The sequence below is a fragment of the Lasioglossum baleicum genome, chromosome 12 (assembly GCF_051020765.1).
Source record: "Lasioglossum baleicum chromosome 12, iyLasBale1, whole genome shotgun sequence".
NCBI lineage: Eukaryota > Metazoa > Arthropoda > Insecta > Hymenoptera > Halictidae > Lasioglossum > Lasioglossum baleicum.
Window position 1 is genome coordinate 1,875,628 of NC_134940.1, and position 18,622 is coordinate 1,894,249.

Consider the following 18,622-nt stretch of genomic DNA (forward strand, 5'->3'; position numbering starts at 1 on the left):
TCGGATTTCATACTCCATTGCAATACTAACGTGATTCAAACGCGTCCTGTGACTAATGTTCGAAAACTTTACTCGTTAAATAACACTTATTTAGTTAGTTCTCGAAACTCGTGTACATCGATTTTATTTTCACGTGCAATTTTATCGAATACGCGGGAGAAAGTTCAGGCGAGTTTCATCATTTCGAAAAAGTTGGTCTGGGTTAGGACTTCGGATAACTCTCAATTAGGTGAAAATAATTAAATGTTGGTAATAAAAAATTAATTTAATTTAGTTTTTCGATATTAATCGATAGGTTAATACATTTTTGTAGAGAATATGAAACTTCCTCGATTGATGCAGGAAAAAGAGACGATCCCATTTAAAAAAATGCTGATGACTTTCCTATCTCTTCTACCATAAAAGTCCACCTATTAAAACGAAAACTCAAAACACCAAACTATGCATCTCTCTCTGGTCGATTCAATTTACAACTATAATACAGTACAGTATAAGAACTGGTAGAATAAACTTTCACAAAATTAGGCAGTATATGTATACAGAGGGATTTCAAGAAAAGGAAATAACTACATACAAAACCAGCTGAAAACAGGATGCGGGCCCCGTTTAAATGAGCGCAGCGATGATAAAAAGAAGGGTAAGAACATAGTGTTTGGTAGAAGAACCAGTCTGATGATTTTCTTTCCCATCCCCCCAAATGACGTCAGAATTCTGAGATAGTCGAGTGCACGTGCTAGCTACACTAGCCTGCATCATTTGTATCTTTATCGCGCACGCGATTCAATCTTAATACATAAACCCTTGCGTAGAACATGCCGGAAGTCGGACAATTTTCGCTGCTGGGAATATTCTCAGGGAATTGGAACATCAAGGAAGTAGTCATTGATCCGAACAATGACATCAGATACGACTTATGTAACAGTAATATGTATACATATACCATACATAGGTGTACGATACAATACATATAGATATGTACATGTACAACTCGATTGGTTGAGCGCGGTGATACCGTCGACATGCCGCCGATCGGTTTGATATGCGCATAAACAAATTCTTGAAAGTCTCGGGCAAATATTGTTTCGAGGGCATTGTAATTGATTCGGCAGTGTGTGGTTATCCGTTCATCCGTTAACCGAAGAATCGAAATTAATTCATCGTTCGCACGCAACTTTTAGCAACTTTCCATTTTCTTACGTATCGCAGCAGCAGAATCTTTGTAAACTTCATTTTACGTTTTCTTTAAGAGTGTCCATGCACTTGAGATAAGAAAATCGCCAGTCAACAGATTAATATCTGGCAATAAAGTTGTGCGATCCGTGAAACGTACGGTGGTTGCTGATCAAATTATATATTCCAAGCGAGCATGAAAAATTCAATTTTTTCCTCGAACAAAATTGATACATACAATACATTATACATATTAACCGTTTGCACTCGGTAGTCACCTCTGAGGAGGCACCGCTAAAAATTGCTGTACCATTATTCAAGATATTGTTTCCATTATCAAAAATATATCGGTATTTAATCAATTACTAAACATTTATAGGTATTGTACCAGAGGAGGTATTATACCAATTTCATATGCATAAAATTTCAAAAATCATGGGGAACGGAAATATTCTAGATTCTAGAAGACTTGGAAATGTTTAATTTTCCAGATAAATAGCTCCGAATGCAAAGGGTCAACATTTTTATGGAATCCCCGAGAGTATTATATTATTTTGGGATTGTCAGCAGAATCGAAAATATTTCGCGAGACGCAAAATAGCTGTAGGCGAAACAACGTCTGCTAATATGTTTTCTGTCATTTTGCTGACGTATCCACTGTGTGCTAAGTTTGCAGCAGGCACCGTGGGACTTTGAAGTGTGAGAAAGTATCGCTGCGTTCATTTGTCCCCTCAATTGTCCGAGTTTTTATCAAGGTTCGCAAGCAAGAAACGCGTTCCTTATTGCTACCAAGTTGTATGTATGTAGTCACTGTGTCTGTCCCATCACGGAACAGAATGTACTTCGGGATGTTCTCTGCAAGGCTGCGCAGTCGGGGGGGATCCTGGACATCTTACGATAAGATAGGTTTTATATTTATAGGTTGTATATTTCCGAAATACTCTATTCCAAGTTTATATTCTACTGTAATATTTAATATAACATGTATATTATATTTGCTGGGTGGGTGTAATAGTCTAGGCTGCAATAGACTCTATCATTCTATGTAGAATACTATTATTTAAATTTGATCGACTATTAATTTATTTATTTTTTCACGCTATTTGGTTAAAAATAATCCAAGAAACATTTCAATAATTTTCGTACGCTGAAACCCAATTCTACATAATTAATTTCCTACTATGTACCAGCAGTTTCCCGAAAGAAAATAGTTGAAGACACAACTGCTTCCATCACGCGATCACACCACTTCTCTTATTTCAGACTTGCAACATATGTAGTAGTGGAGTGGACAGCTATTAAGACTTCAGCTTTCTTCTTTCGGGAAACGAGCCATTCAGCGCCATTCATGTAAATTCATAAATTCTGACTCAGAAGTAAATGATGGACGAATGTTCTCTTGCGAAATAATTTCACGATTTAAATTATGTAACCCAATCACTTCAATACGATAGTAGTCTAGAGGATCCTTTCGCGCATTACACATATGTATAGTAAATGAGATTGCTCGTGTATAAAGCAATGTAGTTGATATTAGGTTGTTGCGTTAGTTGCAGTAATTCCGAGTATTAACAACTTTTCCATATTTCATCCATGTTTAATTAGATATACACAAAATTCACAGGCGTCAGTGTCGATCTTGTCCTGCCAGCCATTTTGGAATTATCTTGTGACCTCACATGTTCCCGCGTTATCTTTGCTTCACTAGATTCTCTGTTTTTCTGTACACGTACTCTATATTTACACATGCCGTGTGTATGGGTTTATGTTTATTGTATAGTCTATGAGTGCAGTAAACGATCTTCGGGTGGCCGTAGACACCAGAGCAAACCGGTTGTAGAAGCTCGCGCTAGGCAACGTTCATGGCAGGGACATCGCTATTGTGCAGTGGGCCCGGTACGTGACTTTTTCTTGTTTGGCTACGGCTTTGGCTTTGGCTTTGGCTTTGGCGTTGGGCCTATCGCCGCTTAGGTGCTTGGCTTAATAACATTGCCGCCTGAATCTGGGCACCTTCGATGCAGTCCCTTGCCATGAAATGCCTAAAATTGTCGTCCCTTCGTCGGCTCAGCGCGGCTAGGTGCTTGAAGCTACAGCGCGTGTGATTTCCAGATGTCTGGAAAATTCGAAGGTTCGGTCGTCAAGCATGTGCGGCCTTCGCGAATCCTTGGACCCGCTTCAAGCACCTAGGTTTAGTTTCGCCTGAAGAACTAGGGGTGAAACCTTGAAGAGGTGGGGATAACACCCCAAAGAAGTAGGAATGAAATCCTGAAGAGGTAGGGAGGACTGAGGTGTCGAGGATGCTAACTCGCTGTCCCCCAGTTAGACTGCACCTAGACTGCAAGTAGATAGCTATTAAAAGTGTCTCACAATCAGAGCACACTGGTACAAGGAGTACTCTTTCAGTATTAATATTGAAGACGGGGTTGCACCATGGTTCTCGGGCAGAGGTTTATCACGAAGATTTATTGTAACGTTCAATCGCGTTGTAGATCATCTTGCAGCATCCCTTTCACGCCTACATATTATCAATAATAAATGATTCCATATCATTTGGCAGTATACATACCTTCTTGGAATCACACAGAGAGTTGATCTTATGAAAAGATAGAGCAAGCTCGATTCGTTCCCACCCTCAAATATCTGGTTAAATATCTGGCATATGATTATTATCACCGCACAAAACAAAACAAAATTTTTTCCCATATTTTTCATCGAGGTATACAGACTGTGTATATGAATTTTCATGAAAAAATTGTAATGTTTTATACAAATTTCGCAATGAATAGTTAATTTCGAACGTATGTTTATAAACAAAATCATTTTTTTTTATCAATTTACACTAGAAGATTCGTCATTCAAAGACGCACAAATCGGACTTTGAAATTTTCGTCTAGGTCTAATTGTAGTTTCAGAGATATTCGATAAAATGGAATTTACCACCCCAACTTTGAGGGCCATTTTCACCCCCTTTCATTCAATTAACAAAATATTTCCATTAAAATCAGCGTGTAACCCTCCCTTGTTAGCGGGGAGCCACGCGATTGACAGTGACAGTGTGCAAGCGCTGGAAACGGTCGAACGTCTGTAATTCTTTTTCTCTTATGGGAAGAAAATGCAAGTTATTCGGCGATCGCAAGGTTGTTTATGTGTAAAAACAAAACAGTGTTCCGGTGAAGTGCGCCCAGCGCGTAGATAACAAGCTCATTGTGAAAGTGGGCACAATGGGGCTCTCGCGCGATCAGCGAACGGTCGGGCGTGAAATTTTTTCGCATGAAGAACAGGTAGGATCGATGTGTACACCGTACACGAACGTTGGTGCAAATTAAAAGCGTTTTATGGCCAGTCGCCGAAGAACCGTTTTCCACGGCCTCCGCTCTCTCTCTCTCTCTCCCTCTCTCTCTCTGTCTCTCTCGAGAGTTGTGCTCGAAAACAGTGTCCGCGGAGTTCCGTTATAAGGTCGTACATAATCATGTGCGTCCAACTCTGACACCTAGACGCATGTTCGCGTGGGTCTCTATGTAAGTATGTAGTACATGTACAATAAGTACAATCGCGTAGCTAATGCAATCGATGACGAAGATAATAACGTTTGCAATAATACTTCCGAAGGATCCCGAGAGCTTCGTTGCAATTGTTGCCGGGTAATGGATTTTTCAATCGTAAACTCTCGCTCAAACATCGTTCTGTTGGGTCATTGCAAAAGTCTTTATACGATTTTCGGATCAGCATCGATTTCCTCTTTATTACCAAAAAATATTACAATCAGTCGATTACGTAGTTACCATTTTCTACGACTCTGTTAACATTCTGGCAGCACAGTATGTGTATTACGTTTTTATAGTATGTTCTGGTATATTTGGGTACATTCTGGTATGTATATTCTGGTACCCTCTGGTATACATATACTGCTACATTCTGGTACCTACTGGTGGATTCTAAGTACATATTACATATATTATATGTATTCTACCATATTCTCTCTCGCGCGCGCGCGTATATTCTGGCACCTACCGGTGTACATATTCTAGTATACATTCTGTTATATTCGTGTATATTCCATCATGTACATATTATAAACACTGGCCGTCTTTGCGTTGAAGAAACAATCGACGTGATTTTTCAAAGCTTCCGAAGACGTCCGAAACTTTGTTGTCCACTTAAACTATTTGTTACCTGAAGTGCGTTATCCATGCAAGCAATTATGCGAGTATGCCGTGTATGTCGTATGATCGATGTTGCGCAGAGTAATGTATGTATGGTTAAAATATCGTTATTGTCGTTTGTCTGGTTCCTTTGATTATTCTTAATGATAGACGTTGGTCTTGCGGTGTTATTTGTTATGTAGGTAGGCACATTTGCCTCGTTAAACTACGTCAAAGGAAGGTCATTTCAAAGACGTATGCCGGACCGACTTGTTTTTGGTCTGTACTTTCATAATATCAAAACAAAAATTAAAAAACACGAAGTGACATCATAAAATGTTTCCACGGGTTTTCAACACGTTTTCCTTGCTTATATAATTTTTCAAGTACGTTTCAATGTCATTTATGCAGTTTCGTAAAGCATGTTTCACATGCTGTGCACTTTCAGGCAGCTTTTTACATGTCCTCCGTCGTGTAAAAAGAGAACCAGGTGTATTAATTCGCTTTCGTTGGGTAACAGATACGACACAACCTCGACCCGCAGATTTTCCGTAATGGTTTTACATTACATTTTTCAGTTGAAGTAGTTATGGTGTGCTATGGAGCACCTATGAAGTAGTTTAGGCATGATCGTTTTACTTTACATCGAAACAAAGTAAATTATTTAAAAACATTTGTATCGAAATACAAAATTAATTTTTAATTGTACTCTACTGTATAGTAGTAATATGCGCAGTATGTACTATTTTATTATTCTACTACTACTGTACTATTCTATGTATAATACTTACTTCTCTTGCAAGCTTCTCTTGCATAATATTAACGTTGCTATGGTGCTTCAAACTGCTCCTAGTAAAACTAGGATTCACCTCGGCGACAAATTAGAATTTCTCAAAATTCCAAGATAAATCAAACACAGTTAAAACAGTACAAATTCAATTAATGGATCTCACAGACCCAATAATCAGACTTGCCAGATTAATTGTAAGACTTCGGTCTACTCTCTACCTTATCCTTTTACGACGCTATTCCCCCACGCTTCCGCCACGGCCGCGGCGCGGTGTTCATGACTAATTCGTACTGGCAGAGAGAGAGAGAGAGAGAGAGAGAGAGAAGGGGTCCAATCCCTGCATTGAAGGGTGAATGCAAAAGTGGTGCAAGTCCAATTTTTGTCTGTTCAGTTTAATACCATATCGTAAGGATTTAATTGTCATTAAACGAATTAATTGTAATGTATTATTAATTTTTAATATACTATATTAATTTTGAACATTCGATAGAACTTGTACCTAATTCCTCGTTATCCTAACCTTGTGTTTGCATTAAACGACTCGTACAGTGTCTTATAGTCTTATTGTAGCACATAGTATTGACGCGAAGTGTATAGACCGGACCCAACCACGATCGCGATACAACGACGCGTGTCATTGAGAGATATTGTACCGGGCTGATTTATTTTTCCCGTCTGCTCTATTTTCGTTGCAAACGACCGCATGCTCCCTGAATACGCCAGGATGTACTCCAAGCCCACATCCGGATGCGCAAACGTACCGCGCGCGGTCGAGTGACAAGCGACAGACAACCACGCGTGAGCCCCGCTCTTGCCCTTGCGACGCGACGCGACGCCTGTTTTATTAGTCTGTCCGCTCAATTTTTAATGGGATATTCTCATTCAGCGAGTTAACAATATTCACTTTTTTCCGTTTGTATTTCTCACAGTGTGTCGCACACATTAACGACGCGTGCAATCTGTCTTTTTACCATTATTCCGTCACTGAACATATAAAGGTGTCGTCGGATCAACCCTTAACCCCCATTGTATACTATAATTTATTTTACAGTTACAGTGATCAAGATATCTCTTTGATTGGTAATCTCTTTGATGATTACCCGATTCGTGAAAATTCGTATAATAAGAATAAGAAAATTCGTATTTATTGTATGCATGTGTGATTTCCAATGGCTGTTCAGCATAGAATTTTATTTTGGATAAAAAATCTGGCTGTTGAGTATTTATTAACAATTCTATGCATGTTTTGGATCCACATTGGTTGTTGAGAACTTATTAACCATTCTGTGCATATTTTGGTTCTCAAGCCCGAATACGCATAATTTAATTTTTTCGTAGCGTATGTTATCTACCTAATCTTGAAAAAATGAATACATTATTATATGTATAGTTTCTCTCGCTCGCTCTCTCTCTCTCTCTCTCCCCCCCCCCTCATATCTTTGCTGTGAAACAATCAGCTGTTTGTTTGAGTCATAAAAGAAGTCGGTACATATAACCCATTTGTCACTACATACATATCCTGGATCCGCTTAGGTACTTCCCCCACTCTTAAACTTCATAGTTACCGCCGCACCGCGCCGCGCCGTATGTAAAACATCGTCCCTGTTTCCGTACCGCCACTGCTGCCGCCTCACCAACTAACACTATGCAAGTCTACGGCAGAGTTGGGCAAAAATTTAATCAACGATTCACGAATAAATTTCTACTTCTACCCTTCGTCTTCTACGACGCTATTTCCCTAGATATCCGCCACGGTCCAGTCACGTGACACTGACACATCCGGTACTGGCAGAGAAAGGAGAGAGAGGGTAACCTTTTCCCCTCAATTCGTGCTCTCTCCCCTTATCTAGCGACACTGGAATTAATCGAAATTAATCGAACAATTATTTATCTGTCGACCGATTACCCCAATATGTTATGTATATGCAATTAGGCGTATTTCAGCTATGTTCGGTGTAGCAGTGATAGCACATACATGTGCGAACCAGTATTTTCAACGTTAAAAAATAATAAAACTGCAGAAAGGTCAAGATTAACAGACCAGCGTTAGAATCAATTTCAAAAATAATTACTGCTCAACTAATTCGACCAAATTTTGAGAATTTGGTTACCGAAAACTGTCCAGACTGTGACTGTCCACACTTCGTACGTATTTTTGTAGTATTGTTGCGTTTTGTATGTATTATCCTAACTTTAATTAGCTTCCCTGTCCCATTTAGTTGAACAAAAATGAATGAAATGTCAGGCGTATGGTTTCCGAGAATCTGCTACGAATCAGAGAGAATGAGCTTGTTATATGTATCAATTTAACCGCGGTTCAGGCATGTATAATAAATTAAAAAATGGCTCGTGAAAATTTTAATTGGATGATATACGACGAGCGTAATCTTTCCAACGAAACTTACAGCTTATTTTTATACCCCATGGACGGATAAACTGCCTACAATCTGTCGGGAAGGGTTCGTGCCACATTAGTGGAAAACCTTTGATCGTTGCGATAGGGGTGTCGCGTCGTAGGGAATTAACGAGTGAAACGGCGAGTTTATGCGTTAAGCTGCATCTTCACCAGCTTAGCCTTCTCCTGTACGGCTTGGAAAGCCGCTAGGAAAAGCCGGGAGGGCTTGAAAATCTGCTGACGGCGCGCGGCGACGGTAAAAGAAAACCAAGGCAGAACGGGCGAGATTCAGCGCATCCGTTGATGCAGCTTCGGCTTCTGCGGCACTTCAAATAAGTCGACAATCTCAGTTATTTGTAATACATACTGTTCGGTGAACAGGTTCCTCGTAGTAAGCGCTTAATTTAGCAAGCGGTCATGAGTCCCGAATTCTAGGCCAATAATGTCACGGTTGCTTCCCATTTTACTAGTATCCAACGAAAATATTCGATTTACAAACAAATCGGCCAAATGTTCTGTCTCTGCTCAAATAATCCGGATGAGAATTGTTTAGAAAAAGCATTGATATTTGATCTTGGCACGGTAACTCCAAATTCATTTTTCAACACTGAACCTACCTACCGAGCACTAAAAGCGATGAAAATGTGTGTTCTAGCTTATAAAAATGACAAGACTCTATGTATTTAGATTTTTTGCCATTTTTATTACAATATGTGCTTGGATAAAGAAATCGATCGAAATGTAAGCAACTTGATAATTTCAATAATTGTGAAATGAAAAATATAAAACCGGTCATTTGACCGGCAGTGGTAGGTTTAGCGTTAGTTAAATTGTAATGAAACAAAATAAATATACTAGGTATAACTTTCATTATTTTAATTATTATTTTCAAAAAAATAATGTATCCAATAGTATCCATAACCTCATTATGAGATTTTCTTTCAAATATATACATATACATATATACTAATTTCCTTTATTGTTTCGATTTCTGCTGTTTTATCGAATTGCACTGAATTTTCAAGTGGTCTGCACACAAAATTCGCCATTGTATTATTTTTCCGTCGATCAATGCATTATTCACTTTCACCTAGCCTACTTACTGTTCTCGTTGGCATACGTGAATGACCTATTATATGTATGTATAGTATCCCGTAATATTATACCACAGTCGGCAATCCTCGATACACGATATTATTTCAAGGCAACTCGTACCATTTCGATTTCTGAAGACAATCGAAATGGGCGTGGGCCATTGGTCGAACGTAAAACAATTTCATTTCTTGCAAACCTCGTTGGATACAAAGCGGCTGACTTTCGCTGAAGAAACTTTCCTCGAGTCGTTAAACTATATTCTATCCTTCATCGTGCTTCTAGTTTCATTTTCTCCAAGAAATTCTTCGGAAAGTTGCATTATTTTTTGTTATACATAAGTAGACTATAGCTTTTATGCGTTTCCGATCGAAATGAACGGACCAAATACAAAACTGAAAAATATTAAAAGAATTCTAAGGTGTGTGTGTGTGTGTGCGTGTAAAAGTTTCAATCTTTTCCAATCGTTTATGCATAACGACTGCTGATAATTACAATGGTTATAATCTTCCGTCTTTTTGTACAATTGTTTGTTCTAACCTAGTTTGTGACTAACCTAACCAGCTAATAATTATTGACCGGTAACAAATGTCGTACATGTATTGTATATTGAAAAAAAAATTTTTTTAAATATATAACTTTTTACTGTTTCAAATATCTTAATTTTTCCCATAAATACAGAAAATCCGAAGTTTAATCACCACAAATTAAATAGTATGATCACATGTATTTTTCACGCTGGTGATCAACCATAATTATTATCAAACTACTTGCATTGTTTAAAGTATTATCCCGCTCTATTCACTCGGAGAATCATTCGAAGAATCACTCGAAGATATTTGATGACGTCAATCACGTTTTACTCGCGCTTGGTAAAGCTGTGTTTGTTCAAGTGTCGTAGGAAATTTTCTCTCCTTTCAAGTCGGAATCAAAAACACGTTTGTAATATTACTAAAATATCTACGAAATTATTATCTAAAACCACTTTTTAAAAACATACATACACGCCATACCCATTAGTCATTATACATAGTCACTTGATGGTCGGTAGGTGTAGTGTTGAACAGAACAAAGATGTTAAACAGAACAAAGATAAAGATATTAAACAGTACTGAGATTCGAGTAATTATCATGTAAAAGAAAATCTTTATACAAGTTATAAGTTTCCGGAATACATTTCACAGTACAGCCTCTCTCTGATTCTAACGCTCCCGTTTTAATGAACGCGAAGGAAGATATGTAGTAATAAAATAAAATTGAATTTGTTAGCGTCCAGTGAAGGGGAACTCGAAGAATTTCTTTATAGCTTTTTTTGCTTGGCCAATCTCTGTCTCTGAATTGCGAAACTCGCCTGACTTTCCCAACTGTCGAGAACGATGCCTCTCGTACGCTGATGCCCATTGACCCCTGTGATTTTGTGATCCAACGACAGAGACCAGTATGCTTATCCGAGCAACGATCCGCGACAATGATACCTTGGATTTTCGTCTAACGAACCGAATTAATTCGACAAAATTCCGTAACGTGATGTATTTCTATCGCAACAAGGTACATACATATGTACATACTACATACAGAGTGAATCCCACCAATATTCAGACAGTCTTAAAAAGATGATAACTTTTTAAATATTGAACCGTACGATTTCAACTGTTTTCAGAAGTAAGAACAATTGGTTTGATGAATGACAAGAAAAAAAATATTAGAAAAAATAGCACAATTATTCAGTGATATTTCGAGACTTGTCACACCACTATCGTTAGGCGAAATATTGTAGCAATCCTTTGTTTATATGTATAAGAATTATGTAAAAATTTAAATGGTGAATGGCCTTGACTTTTCTAACAAAATTAGTGTGATACTGCTAACACTTACACAATAGAAGCGATAGTTCCGAGAACAGTATCCATAAATCATATTCTTCCGAATTGATTTTCTAGGAATCCTGCATGTTTTGTATTGATGGACTCTACAGATTCATAAACACCAGGCGATTGATTCCGTCATTCAATTATGAAGATAAGGACAGGGTCAAAGTGCGAATTCTATGTATTATACAATGCATATAATGAACGCATAAAATTGTATATTAATCGAAAGGACTCGTGACTCGTGACTCTTGGTATCATTGAAACTTTTTAACACGTTTCATGGAACGTATTAGAACCACTTAGTTAGTAGATTAGATAGACTTGTATTGATTTGTAGACGTTTTCTTGTGATTTGCGATCATCCTGCTTAGCTGGAAATGTCTTACAATCAATATGGCAACTGTTCACTATTTTCCAAATAATCTTCGAGTTATTTAGTTAGGTATACTTGAGTAAACGGATTAGTCAATTCTTAAGTAGACTGCAAATTTTCTAGATTTCTAACAAAAACTATAATAGTATTGTAGGTGACATATGTATATGTAGAATAGGAAAACCATTCTATACATATAATAGTAAAAGCAATAAATTTCTATTTACACAACTATTCTATTCGTTGCAATTTGAGGTAGATCATTTCTATTTTACATAAATATGCACCGTCCAATGATAAGAGTAGATATTGTATCTGGGACATTCATGTAAGTCAGGGTAAGAGATTATTTGTAGTTTGATGGAAAATAATTGATAATTGTGCAGAAATATGTGGTTCTTAAAATAGCAATACTGTGTGGGTTCAAGTAACGAATAATATAATTTCTTAAGAGTAGTTATTTTGAATCTAAAATCTTAAATTTTCATGAAAAATTTGCTCCTGATAGATGAAAGAAATCGGAACACATTGTACAGAGTAAAATCGATCGACTGAGGAAAAACGAAAGTGAAAAATTATATGAACTTTTTTTATTTATAGTTTTATGTGTCGCATCAACTGCTAGGTTATTAGCGACATCATGAAACAAGTCAGAACACGCTGCATTATTTGTGCATTATTCGTAAAAAGAATTCCGAAAATTCGAATATGAAAATTCAAGAATTCATGATTATCCGTCAGTAAATTATAGTTAAGAACATGCTCTTGTAGAGTCAGTAAAAAATAACAATGTTAAAAGGCTAGGTTCTGTGTCATTCGAGTTCAGAATTGGTCATTGCTAGACAGCGGATCTTTATGCAAAGTAAAAACTGTCTGCAATGTTATTTCTTTCCTTAATGATTTTATTAGAGTGGAAATCATACGTATATTGTCATCTTCAATTTTAAAAACGTTTCAACAATTTTGAATTTCATCTAGAGCTCCAAGAGCTCCATTGTCACGATTTTTCAAGGGTTTCCGATAATCTGAGGAAAAACTGTTTCGAAGAAAAATTTAACAGTATTTAACATCCACAAGCTTCTATGTATGTACATCTAAAATTTCGAAAAAAATTCTGTTTCGACAGAAAATAAAGATCATTTTGATTCTTTGATTTCATATTATAGCTGACGTTAAGACGAATTCAAAGACCTACTATACTATGTATTACGAGAGACCTTGAGCCCATAAATAACGCTAAAATAGCTTTTCCGTCTTTTCTGACAAAATGCTCCACGCTGTGCGACAGTAGAAAAAGAAAAAAAAACAATTGCATGAGGCAGAAGAGAATCGATTCGACCGGGAAAAAAGATATCGGAAGAATCCTCCGAAAGCATACAAGGCGGTAAAGATGAATCGTTACGCGACGCGGCGCGGCGCGGGTTTTCGCGGCGGTAGCGACGCACGGCAGCGACGGCCCGTTACCTTGAGACGAAAAGGGTTAAACCCAAGCAAAGAATCGACAGGTAAACACAGACCGTTCCAGATCGGAGTGAATGTGATCACCGCCTCGATCACCGTGTCTCGAGTCTCGAGTATGACACTCTCGTGCATGCACGGAATCGTTGGCAGAAAGGCATTCGACTAACACGTCCTAGATTCATACGATTATCCGTCGCCATTCCACTCACCTCAGCGAGCAGCGTCAAGAAAAGAAGCAGAGTGCCGTAAAAGGTGAAATTCGGCTTCGGGTGATCGACAGCCGTGCTGCTGCTCTTCATCCTTAACGAAGTCATGAAACAACGGATACGCAACGAATTTTATCCACCGCAGCAGCCTCCTTCGCTTCGCCAATATCCTCTCCCCCTTTCTCTTCTGTTCTGGTCTACTTGCTCGGCCTAAGTAAGACCTGCCGGCAAACACTTTTCCGTGAGCAAGAACGCGGCTACGCAGTCCCTCGATCGATCGACGACACTGAAATTCCCTCGGTGTTGCCTGTTATCACGAGAAATCATGTATTCCGCCCTGGACACCTTGCGACAACACCTGTTCGCCCGACTGACAGGTAGCACGCTGTCGATAACAGCAGCAGCAGCGAATTCGAAGTATGGCAGAAGGAACGACAGCTGCCATATCCATCGGCAACCCTGACGACTGTTAATTCGGCTGGCTGGCTGGCTGGCTGGTTGGTTGGCTCTGGAACACACGCTGTTTCTTCTTCCACTTGTTTTGCGCCTTCTCTGCGTCGTGTCACCGTCGCGTCGTGTCACAAACCAACTGCCAGTCACCTTTGATCTCCGGCCGAGTCTTTCGCGTTACTCCTAATCGAGCGGTTCGGTAACTGAACGGTGATCACGTGGTCTTCTTTTTTCTCGTTCGTATGGTTCCTCCTTCCGTCATGACTGCGAAAGCTGGTTCAGCACGGGTACTTTCGTCGACAACTTTTAATTCGTCCCTCCTAGTAGTTTTCAGACTAGAAAGTTACAGACACGGTCGACATACCGTCGTCGATCAACTGTCGAATTCGATCTAGTACCAGGAACGACCGGGTTTGTCGGCGACAGGCATGTCCGACGTTATGGTATTCCCGTTAATTTGGAATCTAAAAAGGAAATGCTCTCGCCGCCCTGGATAGATGCGAGACACTTTCCTCCTCGCGGAACGTACTGCTCGGAACACTTGGAATGGGATAATGACCGGGAGGGATGCCACCCTCCAGACGCAGACGAGACGAGACGAGACAACGCAACGGCGGCGAGCTAACGAACCCAACCGATATGTGTAACTTGTAAATAATACCTGTGCACGCTTATGCGTTTCCCTTAGAATCCGATAAATACTGTCAACTATTTTCTGGAATGTAAACGGCCTGCGTTAACGACGTCGTCGACGATGCGAATAGAAAATTGTAGTAGGAACGTGAGAAGCATTAGGATCACAGTTCCATCCGCGTTTCGGCCCCTGGGGGGTCCCTCCGCTCCGCTCCGAGCTCTGTCTCCTCGCTGTCAAACTATCAGCCGAAACGTAACTGGCACACTCGATGCTCCAACCGTCAAGGTGAAACACCAACCGCGAAACCGAGCATATCTGTTCAGGCTAAAAGCAACTGGCCGGGACACGACGAGTTCTCATTGTTTCGATCACTTTTTGGTTCCGTCGTGGAGGCCACACCTGTGCGGGATCAATATGTCAAGGTACGATTCGCGGAGTACGATCACGGAACCGAAGAAAACCACTGAATCACACAGAGAACGCGACGCGTATCACCGAGAGCTTTTTGAATATGTACTCTTGTTAGCAGCACGCACGTTGTCCTAGTTGAACGGTGGCGATACCATTTCGGAAACAGGGACATGTACCATCACTGAACGGGGAAACTCATGGAAAACACACGGGGAACGGTTATCCTTTGTCCACGGATCGGGGTATATACGTATCCTAATCCCCGTTCTCTTCTTTGAACGGAGTCTAACAGCGGCTGGAAGAGACACACGCGAATAAAATAGTTCGCTACGAAAACGGAGAAACAGAGAACGAGGGGCAAACACGTAGAATCAACAATGGGAAATCCGATGTTTCGTCCGGCGAGAGGTGCACTCGATCAACTGGCGCGCTTTCATGACGCCTCACCCGGTGCAGGCACGGGCAACGGGACCTCGGCACTTAAACTCGTGGCTTGCCGAACCAGCAGCAGCTAAATCGCTTGCCTTGCCTCGTCCCTAGCCTCTCCCACCGTTGCTCGGCTAACCTGACTGCCTTTCCATTCCATTCCATTCTGAGATCTCCCTCCTCTCTCGATCCACCGAATTGCCGGCCTGCCGCGCCGGTTGCCCAGTGTTGCCCAGGCCGAATACCCGGCGCAGCCGCCGCGCCGCCACCACCACCACCACCATGCCTTTCCTACCATCATCATCATCTAGCTACGACTACTCCCACCATCTCGCGCATTCTCTGCTACATACATACCAATACCAGCCAATACATACTGCCTACTGCCTGCTGCTGCCTGCTACGAACAGCTACGACTCCTTCTCGCTTCGCTCCTTTGGCCTTCCTCCCTCGCTGGACATCGAGCTAGAGTCTATGTAACCCACGGATAGAGCCGGCAGACATACAGTACACGTACAGACCTGGTGCCAGGAGCGTAACAAACTGTACCTTCTGGGGAGATATTTTCTATATCTTGGCGGCGGATCTATCATAGAATCTGCTGTCCAACCATTTTTTACTATAGTTTACTGTGTAGTCATACTTGAGTGCATTTCCAACTACTGTATTATTCTTATCTCAAGTTTCGATTGTAATTATCGGACCTAGGCGTTATCGAAATCAATTGTTTGGAAAATAATCGTTAAGATAAAAGATTATCTTATTTGACTACGTGTCACTCGAAATAATCAGATGTTGGTTTATTTGAACAGCGAAATTATTTCAGGAAATTGTTTCACTTGAAATTCAAATGATTTTTCATTTCATCTTTCGCATTTGATCAAATAATTCGTTCTCTCCCACATTGTAGTTATTTCGTTATTATATGTTACAATTTTAAAAACGAATGCAGCTAAACTTTCATCATATGCGTTATGCGTTATTTCGGAGTCTCAACTCCATCAAATATTTTACTTCAAACGATAAATTTTCATTAGGTCTTCTTTTTAAGAATTACTATATACATTTACAGAAATGATTAATATAGTAATTATTAATAAATTTTTAATCATCGATGCCGAATAATATTTTCGACTTTTTGGAATGATCGATTTAAGGAAGAACTAATTTTCTATTTGACTTTTGTTTCTTACAATAAATGCAGAAACTGCGCTTATTATGCAGAAAAATCTTCAGTCTAGCCTATGTGTTTTGAAAAATTACATTATCAGAAAATAAAGTTTATAATATCTGAGGTTGTCAGGAAGAATGCCGCTTGTCACATAATTTCACTTTAAGCCTTTCAAATTTATTTTCATGACTTTTTTTCTGATAAAGACGTAAATCCTGTCCTATACTATATATGTATGTATAAATCTCAATTAATGCATAAACTGAAATTTTTTGAAAATGTGACATGGGGCGTTTTTCCTGGCAACCGCACAGCGATATAACTCATGTGGGTCCTGTTATTTTATTTTTGCATTCAATTTGAGTAATTCCTAAAAAAATCATGTATGGATGAATTTGCAATCGTTAAAATATATAATTATCAACATTGAGTTTGATGTGCTGTTCAAATGCTTAATTATAATGCTATACTCGAAATTGTAAGGTTAAGCGAACTATGTTCCTTTAGAAAGTTTTCGCATACGTAAACAGCTTACGAGGTGTTTCTTTGCAATACATTATCTCATCATCTTCCTCGGAGCATGTATACATAAATGTATGTATATATAGTATGTACACATATGCAAAATCTATGAAAGCGTTAAATCGAGAACCGACGTGAATGTTGCAGATATGTAATAAATTATTAAAAAATTTCCTTATGATTTCTCTTGTGTATGTGTACTTGACATATTCAAATGTGTATAGTAATATTTTACACAATTTTAAATTTTCAACGTTATCACAAGCAATACATATATATTATAATAGTTAGCACATGTTGTTTCTATAATCATAAAAATAGAAACGGAAAGAAATTACTATCATTAAAATAATTTCCATAACCATGCGTACTGATGCGTACTCTAAGAACGTATTTTTGTCATTTGCGATTGGCGCCATTGTTACCAGAGTCGATATAAGACAAGATAACAGATAAGATAAGGTGTTACAGTAACAACGTGGGAGGTTTACATGTTACTATAAGCAACGAGGCAACGATTGGATATCATTGGATATCATGGATACACATCAGGATATCATTAGGATATCATCAAAGTTGAAGTTGGGAACATTATATTGATTTTCCCCTATGCGGCCTAGGGGAACGGCGACACGAGCGCCATATTCTACGACTACGATCTCTCGTAAGGCTGGCAGTCTTGTTTATTTATTTATATTGTGCATGTATGTACTATGACTTACTATGTTGTTGAATGTTGAATGTAATTTGACAGGTGGTTTTACCTAAACTAATTGAAATAACAGGGTAAGCGTCGTCTACAACCTATAGTAAATGGAGGAAGGAAGCGTTGAACATTCCGAAACAGACGTAGCGGCAGAAGCCGAAAATGGAAACGAAGAAAAAGATCAGGCTGAAACGCCGGTCGAGAAAATAGAAGAAAAAGAAAGAACCCAAGTGAACTTGGAAGTCCTTGAAGATGCAGGAATAGGGACTTCCGAGCAACAGATTTATCAAATACGTCCCCAACTACATGAGAAGTACTTTTTATTTATCCGAATAATAATGTTTATTTACGTTTCATTGTTCACGATATTTTTCCAGGCGTCCATACTTTTTACGTTTTTCTATTAAAATTATTTTCTCCATTTTCTTTTTGGATAAATACTATTACATTATATTTACATTTTTACGTACGAATTATCTAAATGAAGTATGAGATGACTAAAAACCAATATAAGAATTAAAACACTTACATATTCATATTATTCTGACATTGTAAAAACATTATTGCACATTAAATTTAACTCTTCGACTCCAACATGTTTGCTTGCATTGCAAGTATTATCAACGGTTGAAATAATTCGTAGTCATTTTATGGTTTAAGACCGCATTGTTTGGAACAAGTGAATATTGAAGCATTAATCGATACTTAAAAATGCTAAACGCGCATTGTATAAAGTATAAATCTTTCATAGTCAAAGGGTTAATAATCACAATGCAGCTATATGTAGGACCAAAATGTTTTA

The 18,622-nt window shown here is 38.9% G+C and overlaps 2 protein-coding genes across 7 annotated transcripts in view; one reads left to right on the forward strand and one right to left on the reverse strand.

Annotated features, from left to right (window-relative positions):
• Ptp10d (Protein tyrosine phosphatase 10D) overlaps positions 1 to 15,670 on the reverse strand; it is a 55,344-nt gene extending 39,674 nt beyond the window's left edge. For 4 of the 5 annotated variants that reach the window (XM_076435544.1, XM_076435541.1, XM_076435542.1 and 1 more), the window contains exon 1: positions 13,504 to 15,668. In XM_076435544.1, coding sequence (XP_076291659.1) covers positions 13,504 to 13,608 — 105 coding nt within the window. In that variant the 5' untranslated portion in view covers positions 13,609 to 15,668. Of the gene's footprint in view, positions 1 to 13,503 lie in introns of all 5 variants that reach the window. The other variant, XM_076435545.1, reaches the window with a different exon arrangement.
• A 2,320-nt stretch (positions 15,671 to 17,990) lies between these two features.
• The window catches only part of LOC143214464 (uncharacterized), a 40,401-nt gene continuing 39,769 nt past the window's right edge, over positions 17,991 to 18,622 (forward strand). For both annotated transcript variants that reach the window (XM_076435566.1, XM_076435567.1), the window contains exon 1: positions 17,991 to 18,133. The gene's annotated coding sequence lies outside the window, so the exon portion shown is untranslated. The remainder of the gene's footprint in view (positions 18,134 to 18,622) is intronic.